This window comes from Acipenser ruthenus, chromosome 15 (genome assembly GCF_902713425.1).
Source record: "Acipenser ruthenus chromosome 15, fAciRut3.2 maternal haplotype, whole genome shotgun sequence".
In the NCBI taxonomy this organism is placed as follows: Eukaryota; Metazoa; Chordata; class Actinopteri; order Acipenseriformes; family Acipenseridae; genus Acipenser; species Acipenser ruthenus.
In genome coordinates this window covers 36234088-36250907 of record NC_081203.1, presented here as the reverse complement: position 1 = coordinate 36250907, position 16820 = coordinate 36234088, and the positions used below count along the sequence as shown (strand labels likewise).

The window sequence follows — 16820 nt, the reverse complement described above, 5'->3', positions numbered from 1 at the left end:
GTGAAATGTTTTTAAGAAGCGCTAATACCCTTGACACCTCGTTTATTCAGGAGGAGTTCCTCATTCTCTTAATGATCTTGTACATAAACGGACATGATGTGCTTTATGGTTACTGTAAAACAGAAGTGTGCTGTTTAAAACATGGCTGGCAAGTGATGTATATCTACAGTAGTGTGCTTGTGGGGCTCACTGTCTGCACACAGGGTTTGTCCACATATGGTAAAAAGCCCTGAATGGATAGGACGCATAAACTCCATTTCCATTACTGGCCTGTCCCTTTACCTGTGCTTCATGTGGCAGGCTGCGGGCTGCTAGTGTTTCTGAGTGCCAGTATACTGTAGAGGATAAAGGTGTGTTGAAGCAAAGACTTCTCTGAGAAAGGGGGGACATCGTGGCTCCCCGACTAACAATCTTACCCCAGAGACTGTGTCTCTTTAGTAGTTTATGTAGAACACTGATGTCCAGGCTGGACTGTGTCTCTTTAGTAGTTTATTTCTATGTAGAACACTGATGTCCAGCCTGGACTGTGTCTCTTTAGTAGTTTATTTCTATGTAGAACACTGATGTCCAGCCTGGACTGTGTCTCTTTAGTAGTTTATTTCTATGTAGAACACTGATGTCCAGTCCGGACTGTGTCTCTTTAGAGTTTTCTTCCTTGCAGTCCAGGGCTCATAGAATCCAATAACCAATATATATTTATATTTGATTCTGTATTTTTTCTGCTTTTCTTGCAGTGAAACCTTTCACAACCGCAGTGAAGGAAATGAGGCTCCACAGAGATGACTTTGAAATGCTGAAGGTTATTGGCAGAGGAGCATTCGGTGAGGTAAGAGGGTCTGCATTGTTACACTCTGCACTTTGATGTACTGTAATGGAGCCAATCATCCAGAACTATTAAACACTCGATAGTGCTCAAACTAAACTAATCCCATCAAGACTTCAAATCTCAGCAGGTCTCGAGTAACAACACAAAACAGCAGACCACTAAACTACTGATAATATTTGAATATGTATATTTATACCTATATATATATATATATATATAATCTGTGTTCCAGTCCTGCAGTGCTGCTTGTCTCTTTGTCCCTGTCCTGCAGTGCAGCTTGTCTCTTTGTCCCTGTCCTGCAGTGCTGCTTGTCTCTGTGTCCCAGTCCTGCAGAGCTGCTTGTCTCTGTGTCCCAGTCCTGCAGAGCTGCTTGTCTCTGTGTCCCAGTCCTGCAGAGCTGCTTGTCTCTGTGTCCCAGTCCTGCAGTGCAGCTTGTCTCTTTGTCCCTGTCCTGCAGAGCTGCTTGTCTCTGTGTCCCAGTCCTGCAGAGCTGCTTGTCTCTGTGTCCCAGTCCTGCAGTGCAGCTTGTCTCTTTGTCCCTGTCCTGCAGTGCAGCTTGTCTCTTTGTCCCTGTCCTGCAGAGCTGCTTGTCTCTGTGTCCCAGTCCTGCAGAGCTGCTTGTCTGTGTCCCAGTCCTGCAGTGCAGCTTGTCTCTTTGTCTCAGTCCTGCAGAGCTGCGTGTCTCTGTGTCCCAGTCCTGCAGTGCAGTTTGTCTCTTTGTCTCAGTCCTGCAGAGCTGCTTGTCTCTGAAAACAACACGACGGCGTGGCAGCCCGAGTGTGGGAGTTTTCAGCAGCAGTTCAGGACTCTGAGCAGTGGGGTGACACTGCTGTGCTGTTAATTCAGTGCTGTCATTTCTTGTATGTTTTTTCACCAAATGCTGTTAAATATTTACAATTTCTTCCAAGCACAGAAATGAGGCCAAAACCAAAAAAAAAAAAAAAAAATCTATCAAATAATAAACCGTTTTTGCTATAAATGCTAATAAGCCTAGTTATATTTCATCCTTATATGTTTTATTATAATCATATTTGTATTGCATGGAGAGATCTCATAGGCGTTTGAAAACAGATACTTCCTTGTTTTCAAGACGAAAAAAAACCTAGTATGGAATAAGACGAGACAAACAACTGTGAAAACAAGGTGGAAAACCCCAGGCCAGGGAACTCCCTGCCAGTCCGATCCGGGGTTAGGGTTTCTCTAGACTCTGTGGCACGCCTACAGTCCTCTTTGTTACTGAAGGGTGCTTTCAGCATTCACAGGTACTGCAGTTTAATAGCAGTCTGGATAATGTTGATCTGCTTCCTTCGATAAAGAAACAGAATAGTTTCATATTATTGTATGTTTGCATTGGGACTGTCAGAAACTGAGCTCTCTGAGGTCCTTGAAGAGACAGACCACACAGTGCAGGCTTTTGGGAGTCAGGAGGACGTACTGTTTGTCAGTTTAAACTGAGATTTCAATCCGTTGCACGCACACATTCGCCTGCACACACACACACACATGCCCGCTCGCACACACACGCCTGCACGCACACACACACACACATGCCCGCTCGCACACACACGCCTGCACACACACACACACATGCCCGCTCGCACACACACGCCTGCACGCACACACACACATGCCCGCTCGCACACACACGCCTGCACGCACACACACACATGCCCGCTCGCACACACACACATGCCCGCTCGCACACACACGCCTGCACGCACACACGCACACACACACACACACAGGAGAACGTACTGTTTGTCAGTTTAAACTGAAACGTCAGTCCGTTTACAGAACCAGAGCGGATGGGACCACATCCAGGAAAACCTCAGGAAAAGGTTATTTTCTGAGAGAGGAAGTTGTAACAACATGTGGTTTCCTGAAACAGATTATGTGCCTTTTCACCCACACAAGCCGGCACAGAAACCCCAATGTGTTTTTATTTACAACAGAACCTTGCAAACGGACAGGAAGGCTCTTTTTGCCAGTTCCTCTAATTGTATATTTATTGGTGAGTGCAGTGGAATATACTTGATAGAGGATGGTGGTGTTGAAGTGAGGCTCAGCCCTGCTCTTCTTATCTGTCCAGCTCTGCAGCCTCGCAGTCTGGCTCTGTGCCTCTGCTTACATCCCACTGACTTGCAGCAGCAGGGCAGTTTTAGTCGTCTTAGTTGGTATAAGATACATCACAAACCCATTAGAAAGGGAGTCGGCCACTTTGCAGTTCTGTATGGAAACAAGAGTCACTAAAGAGCGGTGAAGCTTTGTGTGTGGAGGCGACCAGTACTGCAGCACAGGAGACAGGGCGCGCTGCAGCTGAAGCCTGGAAGTGCCTCCTGTGTGTTGCTGTAACTGCTTTATTACACATCGGTTTGGGATATTGAGATCTTCAGGTACGGGATGGCTTTGACTCTGTACATACTGTAGCACTGATCTGACTGCCCAGGGAGGGGCTGTCACTTGCAGAGCTTTCCTATAGGGTACAGTGTGCATGGTTGGAGTGTCTCTTGCAGGGTTTTCCTATAGGGTACAGTGTGCATGGTTGGAGTGTCTCTTGCAGGGTTTTCCTATAGGGTACAGTGTGCATGGTTGGAGTGTCTCTTGCAGGGTTTTCCTATAGGGTACAGTGTGCATGGTTGGAGTGTCTCTTGCAGGGTTTTCCTATAGGGTACAGTGTGCATGGTTGGAGTGTCTCTTGCAGGGTTTTCCTATAGGGTACAGTGTGCATGGTTGGAGTGTCTCTTGCAGGGTTTTCCTGTAGGGTACAGTGTGCATGGTTGGAGTGTCTCTTGCAGGGTTTTCCTATAGGGTACAGTGTGCATGGTTGGAGTGTCACTTGCCAATGCCGTGAACATCACATGGATTTTCTAGAGACACAAACACACGCAGTTCCTTGAAATAACGATGTATTTGTTTGTGTAGTCCGAGCATTTGGAGGACAGGCTCCCGAACACTGAAGTCTCATTTCCAGGGACATTTCCTCAGCCTCTGCACTGCCGGAGAGATTGAAGGAACGGCTGATTTGCTGTTCCTGTTTTGATTTGTTGTATTCGACATGCGATTTTGAAAGAGTGATGATGGATATTAATTTTAATGAGCTTTTGTTTTGTTTTGGTCTTTGGCAATTTGAAGTGGCATAGCTGTGATATACAGATTTACAGAGAGCGCCGAGATCACACTTTATTCCTGTTTAATCTCCTTTGAAACACACTTAAAGGCAGTATAATATTGAGGTGCAAGTAGAGCTTGATGCCGTGTGCATTTCCTTTAGACCCTTCTCTGCATTCATTCCAGCCTGACGTCCTCTCCTCTGGCCACCTGCTGGCAGCGCTGTAGCGAGACCGTCCTGTCCAGATTAGCGGGCTTTCCTTCCTGCCCAGCCTTCCTGCCCAGCCCTGCCACAGTCAGGGATCAGACCAGCCTGTCTGCAGCGCCATGCTTTCCTTCCTGCCCAGCCCTGCCACATGTCCGCACTGCCACTGAATTCCTTCCACAGGCTTGTGCTGTCGTCCAGCAGGTTTGCTTTGTAAGCATTCTGTTAAGACATTGAAGTGAAGCTTCCTTAGGGTGTACCCTTGTGTACTGTTATTAGAAATGAAGTGAAATCCCAGTTCAGTACAGTGTGGTTCATACATGGAAGTGCAGAGGTCAACCCTGGTGTCTGATTGGAAACGTTCTCATTGGCCGTTGCGCCAGTGTTGCATCATCTGAGAAATGACTTTGTAGCTGCAGAGCCACACCTGATCTGGAAGATTGAACCACAAAGACACACACACACACACACGCACTCACACACGCACACACCTGCACACACCAACACACACAAACCAGTGCACACACCTACACACACACACACACACAAACCAGCACACACACACCTACACACACACACCTACACACACACACCAACACACACACGCACACACCAACACACCTGCACACACCTACACACAAACAAACATACATACACACCATCTGAACAGACAAGCACACACACAGACGCACGCGCACACACACGCACAGTATGCAGCTATTCCTGACTCTGCTCTACAGTAGGGAGAGCTTGGCTGACTTCTTGCAGGCAGGGTAATAGTTTTGTGTCTAAAAAAGGCAAAGAGATTGTTGTGCAGAGCAGCAGCTGTTTGTTTTTGCAGTGAGGTCAGTCCTGGGTGTGTCCACAGGGCTGCTCTGGTATTGTGTCTCAGACGGATTCTTTAGCTGTGTAATGCTTCACTGGAACAGGCAGTAATCACCACAATGCTTTCCCAATCTGGGACTAGAAACCACTGCAATAGGTACCGCTATTTAAAAACACCAAGCAAAATAATACTGTTCCTCCTTGTAGAGCCTTAACAGGACAGGGCTTTGTTTCAAACAGTCTCAACCCTTTATATGCTTCTTGTGGTGTTTTTTCAAGGAGACATACTGTAAAGAAACATCTCTGGCTTCAGTATGAGTCCACTTTAACCATGTAAACCTGTATTGGTTTAGCAAAAAAAGAAATGGCAAATAACTGTGCTATACTGTTGAACAAAAGCAAAATATGTGCAGTGTTTGTAAACTCCTTTGTCCAATCATCAGAGGTCAAACCTGGTGGCTGATTTGAACGTTTTTTAAGCGTTCTCATTGGGCGTTGCTCCCTGCCCTGCTGATGTCACAATGGTTTAAGGAGAAGAAGGTTAAACTGGCTTAAAGCCCAGAGCCAACAGAGCTCTGCATCCTATACAGAGACATTCCTGTTTGCAAACAGGGCTTAGGTGTCCTGAGATCTGATTAAAACAGTGTTCGTAACCTTTATTGTGATTCCTATCTCTTTGTGTTTTACCAGCAATCTTATTTTCTATTAATCGAAAAAAATATCAAATAACTACTGTAGCATTTCCCATTCCTTGCACGCATGAGGTCTAATGCAAGAGATGTCCCATTGGATTTCATGGAGTGTGATTCGCAGTGAGAGGGTGTACTGTACTGTACCTTACCCAACCCTGTGCACCCGCACCCTGCCTATAATCTCCTGTGTTTGGGTCCCATTGGATTTCATGGAGTGTGGTTCGCAGTGAGAGGGTGTACTGTACTGTACCTTACCCAACCCTGTGCACCCGCACCCTGCCTATAATCTCCTGTGTAGGATACTGTATGTGTTACTGTTGACAGCTAAGCAAGTTTTATTTTTTGCTCTGATACTTGGCCACTGTGTTACAAGTCTGGGAGTCAGGTAGCTTGAATCAGATTTCCACACGGCTATTTTCTTGCTGACTGATGCAAAGAGAAAGGGCTGTTTCAGCAAGATGGGAAAGAAAAATAATAATAATAATAATAATAATAATAATAATAATAATAATAATAATAATAATAATAATAATAATGCATGCAGTCAAAATAAGGGTTAGAAGTGGTGCATGTGTGAGGAATATTGTGTGTGAGAAAGGCCAGCGTATATTTCCTTGCAATATGACCTTGAGTGAGCTCACAAATTAATTATCTTTGATGTGCCTCACAGTCCCAGCTGTACAATAAAACAAACAAACAGGACAGCCCTGGACCTCAGCTGGGGCCCTCGGCTACAAACAGCAGCTACATTAAGAGAAGCGCTTTACATTTGAACCCAGGACACAGACGCGGTCCATCATGGTGGTGTGCTTTTGTTTTTTAGGTTGCTGTTGTGAAAATGAAGAACACAGAGCGGGTCTATGCAATGAAGATCCTGAACAAATGGGAAATGCTGAAACGAGCTGAAGTAAGTCAGGCTGTTATCATCATCTGTACACTAAACCCTATCCCAGACCCTATCCATAACCCTATCCCTACCCATGACCCTATCCCAGACCCTACCCCAGACCCTAACCCTGTCCCTGCTGGACCCGATGGACCCTCTTTCTGTTTGGTCAAAGCGCTCGCTGGACACTGTCTGAACAGTTTGAATTATCTGATGTGTTTATTTTATTGCTCTTCTAATCAAGATCATTATTATTGCCCAATGAAAGTACAGCCGTACGGCTGGAGCTCATGAATTGCCTCATTTTGTTGAAAGCTTGACCTATTTTTTCTTCATCTGCAATCAGATCTGACCGTCCCTACAGGCATCTGGTCTTTAGTAACACATTTATGTCACTACAGCTTTTGTCAACATCAAGTTAATCACTAATCCTTCACTCTGAGTAATATTGCACAGCGTACAGAAGGAAGATTGTTGTGTGTTCAGCCACTTACCCATTTATCTTCTTTTAGCGTCCCACTAGTCGGGTCATTTTCTGCTGTCTAATTAACAAGATCTTAAATGAAGCAGAAGACACATCTAGTGAGCTTGTTTTGTTTTTGCATTCTTCACACAGTATGCAAAAACTGAGCTCATTATGCAAGATAAAATCATGTACAAATTGTGTATTGAATCATGCATTCATGGAAGTGCTTTGTGATGGTAGTCCACTATGAAAGGTGCCATATGAAATAAAGATTGATTTGATTGATTGATGCATTCAGATTACATCAGTGACATTGTCTAGAATCATGCAGTCGGATTACATCAGTTACATTGCGTCTTGAATCCTGCAGTCAGATTACACTGCACATAGTACGTATCAGTATTATTGATTCAGAGAGAATAAAAATAGGGCTGTTTTTGAAGAAACGGGTTTAATGTGACTTAGTGCATCATCTTTACCTAAAATAGAATTGTCAATTATATATACTTTGCTTTCTAAGGGAGATGCAGCACTGCTTCCATTGTGCAATGTTTTCATTCCTACACATTGTGTCTATAAAGGGAGATGGAGGGGCTCTTGAATCGATCAGTAGCTTCCAGTGACTGAAGGCTGCGTCTCGTACTGGAAGAACCTGCCTCTTCACACACACCTGGGGTTTGTCCTTCATCCTGTCGGGTCAGAGAATAATGTTAACAGCAGCTGTGCTCACATTTCAATGGGATCTGATTCTAAATAATGGCCATCGAGGGTTGTTGAAACTGGCACAGTTCATTTGGAAATGAGAACCATAAAGGGTGGGAATGAGAACCCTGAACTGAATCGGGAACATAAATGACCCATGGGAAAGAGGACTGCTGTCTGTGCTCTTCTGTGGTACACTCTGTATTAAGCTGTTAACCAGGACTGTTCTCTCTCTTTCTTTTGTCCTTGTTTCTGTACAGACTGCCTGTTTTCGAGAGGAGCGCAATGTTTTAGTGAATGGAGATTGCCAGTGGATCACCACGTTGCACTATGCCTTCCAGGATGATAACTATTTGGTATGCTGAAATGCAATCTAATTCGGTCTGCTTCAATGTGTTGCATATCTAGGGCTCCTGTAGCTCATTGCTGCATTGCAGGGAGGTGCAGTACCACAGCGTGCTCTCAGGGAGGTGCAGTACCACAGCGTGCTCTCAGGGACCAGGTTTGGTTATAAAGCTCATCCTGAATGAGAACCCTGTCCATGGAGTGGAGTAGAGTATTCTACCGTTAGTACAAGTGTCCCATTCTGTTGCCCGAGACAGGCCAATGCTAGGGCCTGAGTGCTTCAGATATTTCACACATTCATAGCAAGCTTAGCTGTTGTAAGCATTCATGCAGCACCCAGGAAGTTGCTGAAATCCATGACCTTGTAATGAAGAGCCCAGTGCTTTTACCATGCATGTGGTGTTGTTGTTGCAGTCAATGGGGCATGCCCAGCTTAGTGGAGGCCAGATTCTGTTAACAGGACATTCCACGTGTTCCACAAACCAGACCCAGCTTTAGATTTCTTCTGATGAATTGTACTGTATTGTATATGTACCGACACAGTCAGTGGTTGGAATGTGCCAAGGTGTACTGAATCTGTACCATACACTACATGAGGAGATCTGTGTAATCTAATTGTCTCTTTCGCTGTGCTGCAGTATTTAGTGATGGACTACTACGTCGGAGGGGACCTGCTGACATTACTCAGCAAGTTTGAAGATCGCCTGCCTGAAGACATGGCCAAGTTTTACCTGGCAGAAATGGTTCTGGCCATTCATTCCATTCACCAGCATCATTATGTGCACAGGTAATTTATTTGTATGACATGAATTATAGAAGCAGTGAAGCACTGTGTTCATGTTTCTGGTACATGTTCAGTGACATGGATTATAGAAGCAGTGAAGCACTGTGTTCATGTTTCTGGTACATGCTCAGTGACATGGATTATAGAAGCAGTGAAGCACTGTGTTCATGTTTCTGGTACATGTTCAGTGACATGGATTATAGAAGCAGTGAAGCACTGTGTTCATGTTTCTGGAACATGCTCAGTGACATGGATTATAGAAGCAGTGAAGCACTGTGTTCATGTTTCTGGAACATGCTCAGTGACATGGATTATAGAAGCAGTGAAGCACTGTTCATGTTTCTGGTACATGTTCAGTGACATGGATTATAGAAGCAGTGAAGCACTGTGTTCATGTTTCTGGTACATGTTCAGTGACATGGATTATAGAAGCAGTGAAGCACTGTGTTCATGTTTCTGGTACATGCACAACAAAGACGTTCTGTCGGACGTGGATTCCGTCCAGTTTGCATCGTGGGCTTTATTGTTACAAAGGAATAAACAATGGGGGCATGTTCATTAGGCTGCTTATTCTTGCCGCTTTTATAACACACAGTTTGTTTTTCTCCTTGTCGTAAAAATGAACAAGACAAGCTTTGGGTCAGTGGTGCAGACAGACCAGAAATCAGGTCTGTATTCTGAACAGCTTCAATCAAGGAAAATCAAACATAAAATAGAGAGCTGCATGGAGAGGCTGGGGTCCCACTGGACTGACGAAAATTGAGACATATAAAATAGAGAGCTGCATGGAGAGGCTGGGGTCCCACTGGACTGACGAAAATTGAGACACATAAAATAGAGAGCTGCATGGAGAGGCTGGGGTCCCACTGGACTGACGAAAATTGAGACACATAAAATAGAGAGCTGCATGGAGAGGCTGGGGTCCCACTGGACTGACGAAAATTGAGACATATAAAAGAGAGAGCTGCATGGAGAGGCTGGGGTCCCCTCAAGGGTTCACATGAATATTTCACTTTGAAACAAAGAGCCACGGAGCTCCAGTTGTACTGCAGTCGGGTCTAGAGTGAAGCGATCTCTTTCTAGCAGGATGCTTCCTTGCAGCTCTCTTTCCCTCCCTGCTTCCTTTCCCGTGGTTGGAGGAAGTACATCCGGAAGGTGACGAGCGCTCTGCCTGCTGTTGATTAGAGCCCTGATCCTGGAGATGCTTGGGCCCAGCCAGGAAACTAGTAAACAAGCACTGGAGAAGGAAGCTGGATTTGTTCTTGTCGTTGTTCTGTGCAAAATAACCTTTCCTGTTATTCTATAGATTGAATGATCAGACTCCATGCCATCTCTAATAACCTTTCCTGTTATTCTATAGATTGAATGATCAGACTCCATGTCATCTCTAATAACCTTTCCTGTTATTCTATAGATTGTATGATCAGACTCCGTGCCATCTCTAATAACCTTTCATGTTATTCTATAGATTGTATGATCAGACTCCGTGCCATCTCTAATAACCTTTCCTGTTATTCTATAGATTGTATGATCAGACTCCATGTCATCTCTAATAACCTTTCATGTTATTCTATAGATTGTATGATCAGACTCCGTGCCATCTCTAATAACCTTTCATGTTATTCTATAGATTGTATGATCAGACTCCGTGCCATCTCTAATAACCTTTCCTGTTATTCTATAGATTGTATGATCAGACTCCATGTCATCTCTAATAACCTTTCATGTTATTCTATAGATTGTATGATCAGACTCCGTGCCATCTCTAATAACCTTTCATGTTATTCTATAGATTGTATGATCAGACTCCGTGCCATCTCTAATAACCTTTCCTGTTATTCTATAGATTGTATGATCAGACTCCGTGCCATCTCTAATAACCTTTCATGTTATTCTATAGATTGTATGATCAGACTCCGTGCCATCTCTAATAACCTTTCATGTTATTCTATAGATTGTATGATCAGACTCCGTGCCATCTCTAATAACCTTTCATGTTATTCTATAGATTGTATGATCAGACTCCATGTCATCTCTAATAACCTTTCCTGTTATTCTATAGATTGTATGATCAGACTCCGTGCCATCTCTAATAACCTTTCCTGTTATTCTATAGATTGAATGATTAGACTCCAGGCCCTCTCTACCCGTTGCAGTGATGGTGACACACATTCTGTTTCAGGTCACACTGCTTCTCCTGATAGCAGAGCTTCTTAACACACACATGCATGCACAGTGCATGAAGAAAGGAGTTTGCGATGGCTAGGGACTGATTGTTAGAGCACGGCACTTGTCATTAGAACACATTCCCAAGACTTGTAGTAATTGACATTTTAGATGGTTTATTTTATTAAAATGTTTATTTTACAAGAGAGAGAGAGAGAGATAAAAACCAAGGCTCTTGAACTTTGCGAGGGTGCAGATATTCAGAGTCAATGGCGCGCCACAGTGGTACAAGAGAAGACTGTTTGCCATTAAAGCTTTGTTCACAGCTGTGCCGGGATTCAAAGTAAACAGTGACACTCCTACTAGTGGCAAAACATGAAGAGGAAGAAAACAATGCAAAATGTGTTTGTTGCACAAACAATAGAACAGACTTGAGAATGCTGTGTGCAACACTGCCCTGATGACACTGATTACAGAAGGGTTTATAATGAACACTGCCCTGATCACACTGATTACAGAAGGGTTTATTATGAACACTGCCCTGATCACACTGATTAGAGAAGGGTTTATTATGAACACTGCCCTGATCACACTGATTACAGAAGGGTTTATTATGAACACTGCCCTGATCACACTGATTACAGAAGGGTTTATAATGAACACTGCCCTGATCACACTGGTTATATGGTGTGTCTACCATCACTGTTCTGTGCAGAGGGCTGCAGGTTCAAATCTGAGCAGCCTTAATGCTGCATTTAAACAAACTGTCCAGCATGTGTTTCCTTGGTAGAACTTGGACAGATCCGTTGCTTTTTTCAGGAGGCGACGGAGACAGGTTCTGATCCCAGAATAATGTTTAGCAAAAGCTGCTCAAGAGAGAAATACTTGTTTTGTACATGGAAGGAAGCAAGATTCCCATTCCATAGCAGTTTGACGACTTCTAGATCTGGCTGCTATTTAAGATCATATTAAAACCTGGAATGGCTCAAACTGCCATTCATTTCTGTCCTGTTTCTATGATCCCTGGCGCCCTGTATAAATGTGTTCTGAAGGGTCATGTGCTTTTATGTGTGTTTGTTTCAGAGATATAAAGCCAGACAACGTTCTTCTTGATATGAATGGGCATATCCGCCTGGCTGACTTTGGCTCCTGCTTGAAGATGATGGACGATGGGACAGTAAGTACAGTCTTGAACGAAGCACAGTGATTCTGCTCAGTAGGAGCAAGCTTGGACGCTTATCCAACCTCAAACCAATAGTTCATTTCTGTGCAGTGAAGTTTGCAATAATTTTCACTGGATGAGACAGTCATAACAGACAGCAAAATGTTTGTTTTTGTTGAATTATCATTAGATTAAAAAGGTGTTCTGCTCTCTTGTCCTGTGCAGAGGAGGGGGAGCAGTGCGAACACTGTCTTGCACATGGTGTTGTAGTATCTGTCCTTGCTCTGAACTGCACAGGCCCTTTCCTTCTAATCTAGAAGTAGTCATCTTGAACTTGGGCTTGTCATTTATTTAGTGCCCTGGCTGTATAAACATGCGCTTCCTGTCACAGGAGTCTGCCAAATATTTGCTTACTATCATAAATAAAGGAGGAAGAACATCTGAAATAAACATTTGACTGACCCTCCATGCACCTCCTTATTGTAAGAATATGGACAGGAAATCATTTTGACACTGTCATAGATTAAGAATGATCTATTGTAATGTTATTTACCATAATCGCAGTGTGTATTTTCCCCCCTGCAGCTCTCCCTTGGTACTGTCTGACATGGGGGTGTACTGCCTCTCCGTCCCCCCCCTGCAGCTCCCCCTTGGTACTGTCTGACATGGGGGTGTACTGCCTCGCCCTGCAGGCCAGGCAGTTTGAGGCATTTGTTGAAGAATAAGGGTCTGCTGTTCGCTAGTCTAACCAGTTCATAAACGGAGGCTCAGCTGTTCCATCTGGTTCAGACATCATTTATGTCATTGTGGTCTGATAACAATAGCAGGCTTGGCGTTCTGTTTATTAGACAGCATATTTTCATCGGGTTCCCTTACAAGGCTGAAATAAGCTGGGTTGTTATTCCTGGTGCCAGTAGGTTATTAAAATATTTACTTTCGACTGCTTTATCACTCGAGTCATCGAGATTGATCCAAGTAACAGCAGCTGTATCTTCCTGAAGCTCGTTCCAAACTGAGCATGTTTCTGTTCTAGATCCTGCTCAGTACCATGGTCCTTAATGTTACACTCCGAGCCGTGTCTCCATACAAACCCAGACGCCATGCTACAAGCAGTGAGGAGAATCCTCTAGTGTGCCTTTACATACTTCATGGAACAGCCAGCTGTCACACTCTTAAACTGTGCTGGCTTATAACCAGCTTCTATTTTATACTTATCATTTGTTTCATTTGTGAATCTTAAACCAAGTGTAAATGATTACCCATAATAGACAAATAGGCAATTACGCAATAAATCCCTGGTTGAGGCAATGAATAACAATTCAAAATGACCAAGTCATGGAGGTTGCTGATGTGTGTATTGCTGTTGGCTGTCATTGTTCTGTGTTTAGGGCTCATGGAGGTTGCTGATGTGTGTATTGCTGTTGGCTGTCGTTGTTCTGTGTTTAGGGCTCATGGAGGTTGCTGATGTGTGTATTGCTGTTGGCTGTCATTGTTCTGTGTTTAGGGCTCATGGAGGTTGCTGATGTGTGTATTGCTGTTGGCTGTCATTGTTCTGTGTTTAGGGCTCATGGAGGTTGCTGATGTGTGTATTGCTGTTGGCTGTCATTGTTCTGTGTTTAGGGCTCATGGAGGTTGCTGATGTGTGTATTGCTGTTGGCTGTCATTGTTCTGTGTTTAGGGCTCATGGAGGTTGCTGATGTGTGTATTGCTGTTGGCTGTCATTGTTCTGTGTTTAGGGCTCATGCAGGTTGCTGATGTGTGTATTGCTGTTGGCTGTCATTGTTCTGTGTTTAGGGCTCATGGAGGTTGCTGATGTGTGTATTGCTGTTGGCTGTCGTTGTTCTGTGTTTAGGGCTCAGTTTAGTAGCAGTGTCTGTCTCTGTTGAGCAGGGCACTTCACATCAGCAGAGCCTGCAGCCCAGCAGCATTCTCACTGGATACCAGCACCTGGCCAGGGCTGTCTGGGGGAATGTGTTTGTCATGCATTACGTGGAGTGAAGCGTGGGCAGATTTTGCCAGTCTTTGTGGTTGACTGTTTTGTTTCTTCACATTCTGTCTCTTCAGAATAACAGGCTTTGGCACACCAGCAGCTCTGCAGTAAATCTGTAATCTGTATCTCGCTTTATTTACATCCCGACCTTACAAACACAGCAGAGCATTTCCCTCCTTTCAGGATTGTGAGAAAACTGTGTGTGCAGTTGGGTTCTGTGCTGTGTTGGTCATTGCTGTCTCTTCTTGTTTCAGTACAGTGAGGCTCAGTGTGTGTGCAGTTGGGTTCTGTCCTGTGTTGGTCATTGCTGTCTCTTCTCCTGGTTCAGGTGAAGTCCTCGGTGGCGGTGGGCACTCCCGACTACATCTCCCCAGAGATCCTGCAGGCTATGGAGGACGGGATGGGGAAGTACGGGCCCGAGTGTGACTGGTGGTCTCTGGGCGTGTGCATGTATGAAATGCTTTATGGAGAGACGCCGTTCTACGCAGAGTCGCTGGTAGAAACATACGGGAAGATTATGAATCATGAAGTAAGTCCCTTTTTCTTTTACACCCACACAGATGTTATGCTAGCATCATTGTTGAGCAACACAGCTAAATATGAGAATTGTTTAGACACTGTAGCTCAGCACTAGTAGAGTTGAGTGTCTGCAGAGTTTACTTTGCCATTGACAAACCTCATAGTATGTCTTGCTAGTACAAGACAGGAAAGGGGGTTGTAGTTTCGCTCTCGGCATAACAGTGAAAGAGTCAGGATTTGTGCATAAGCAATATTGTTTTTAAATCTTTCTGCACCTCCTGCTGGTCACAGACTGAACTGCAGGTTGTTAACCAGTGGCTGTCACACCTAGCAGTATTCAATGATCTCTCAGATCATCTTTTCCTAATAATGGTATATATTCCTCATTGTGTGCCCTGCAGGAGCGCTTCCAGTTCCCATCTCACATCCCCGACGTCTCCGAGGAGGCCAAGGACCTGATCCAGCGGCTCATCTGCAGCAGGGAGAGGCGGCTGGGCCAGAGTGGGATGGAGGACTTCAAGCAGCACCCCTTCTTCAGTGGGATTGACTGGGGCAACATTCGAAACACAGAGGCCCCCTACATCCCAGACGTCAGCAGCCCCTCGGACACGTCCAACTTCGACGTGGACGACGACGTTCTGAAGAACCCGGTGCGTGGCTTCATCTGGCTGCAGCAATGGCCACAAGTTTAGCGTCAACTAGAATTTCAGCATTGAGACCATATACAAAACCAATAAATAAGTGTATGTGAACATAATTTACATCTTCTAATTAACATCATGATGTAATCCAAGAAACTACAAAATGATATTGCAAGAGTCTACCGGAAGCCATAATAGTACTACAGTATTTCATGTCACTTTTTTTTTTTGTAATTAAAATATTGAAAATATAATCACCCAGTGTTCATGTTGGAGGGAGGCAATGCTGTGTAAATGGATTCCATGCTGGTGGATGTGTTCACACTGATAGTGCTCTCAATGCTGTGTAAATGGATTCCATACTGGTGGATGTGTTCACACTGATAGGGCTCTCAATGCTGTATAAATGGATTCCATGCTGGTGGATGTGTTCACACTGATAGGGCTCTCAATGCTGTATAAATGGATTCCATACTGGTGGATGTGTTCACACTGATAGGGCTTTCAATGCTGTATAAATGGATTCCATGCTGGTGGATGTGTTCACACTGATAGGGCTCTCAATGCTGTGTAAATGGATTCCATACTGGTGGATGTGTTCACACTGATAGGGCTTTCAATGCTGTATAAATGGATTCCATGCTGGTGGATGTGTTCACACTGATAGGGCTCTCAATGCTGTGTAAATGGATTCCATACTGGTGGATGTGTTCACACTGATAGGGCTCTCGATGCTGTATAAATGGATTCCATGCTGGTGGATGTGTTCACACTGATAGGGCTCTCAATGCTGTGTAAATGGATTCCATGCTGGTGGATGTGTTCACACTGATAGGGCTTTCAATGCTGTATAAATGGATTCCATACTGGTGGATGTGTTCACACTGATAGGGCTCTCAATGCTGTGTAAATGGATTCCATGCTGGTGGATGTGTTCACACTGATAGGGCTCTCGATGCTGTATAAATGGATTCCATGCTGGTGGATGTGTTCACACTGATAGGGCTCTCAGTGCTGTGATTATTCATTACTGATATGCTGTTTTGTTATCCTATAGGATGTCGTGCCACCAGGGTCTCATACTGGCTTTACTGGACTACACTTACCCTTTGTAGGTTTTACGTACACCACTGAAAGGTAGGAATCCTTCATTGATATCGTATGCATCTTTGTGCTACATCAACATTAACAGTGCGCATGTCTATTGAAATGTGGACGTGTACGTACTGTACTGTATGTTAAGTGCACTGTGTCTCTGTATTCTCCTCTGCTGTCCAGCTGCTTCTCTGACAGAGGCTGTTTAAGGAGACTCCTGCACTGGGACGGTGCTCCCTCGGAGGGAGGCCTGGAGAACAGCGTGCAGGTGGAGGGGTACGAGAGGAGGATCAAGAGGCTGGAGCAGGAGAAGCTGGAGCTCAGCCGCAAACTGCAAGGTGCTTCTCAACCATCTGAAAAAAATAAATAAGAAATCCTCACTGGAATATGGCTTTGTTTTTTGTTTGC

The 16820-nt window shown here is 44.5% G+C and overlaps 1 protein-coding gene across 13 annotated transcripts in view; it reads left to right on the top strand.

Moving 5' to 3' along the window:
• LOC117410327 (serine/threonine-protein kinase MRCK beta-like) overlaps positions 1-16820 on the top strand; it is a 59219-nt gene that overhangs the window by 16301 nt on the left and 26098 nt on the right. For all 13 annotated transcript variants that reach the window (XM_058988176.1, XM_058988178.1, XM_058988170.1 and 10 more), the window contains exons 2-10: positions 735-826; positions 6480-6563; positions 7971-8066; positions 8694-8842; positions 12089-12182; positions 14486-14686; positions 15078-15326; positions 16375-16454; positions 16596-16750. In XM_058988176.1, coding sequence (XP_058844159.1) covers positions 735-826; positions 6480-6563; positions 7971-8066; positions 8694-8842; positions 12089-12182; positions 14486-14686; positions 15078-15326; positions 16375-16454; positions 16596-16750 — 1200 coding nt within the window. The remainder of the gene's footprint in view (positions 1-734; positions 827-6479; positions 6564-7970; positions 8067-8693; positions 8843-12088; positions 12183-14485; positions 14687-15077; positions 15327-16374; positions 16455-16595; positions 16751-16820) is intronic.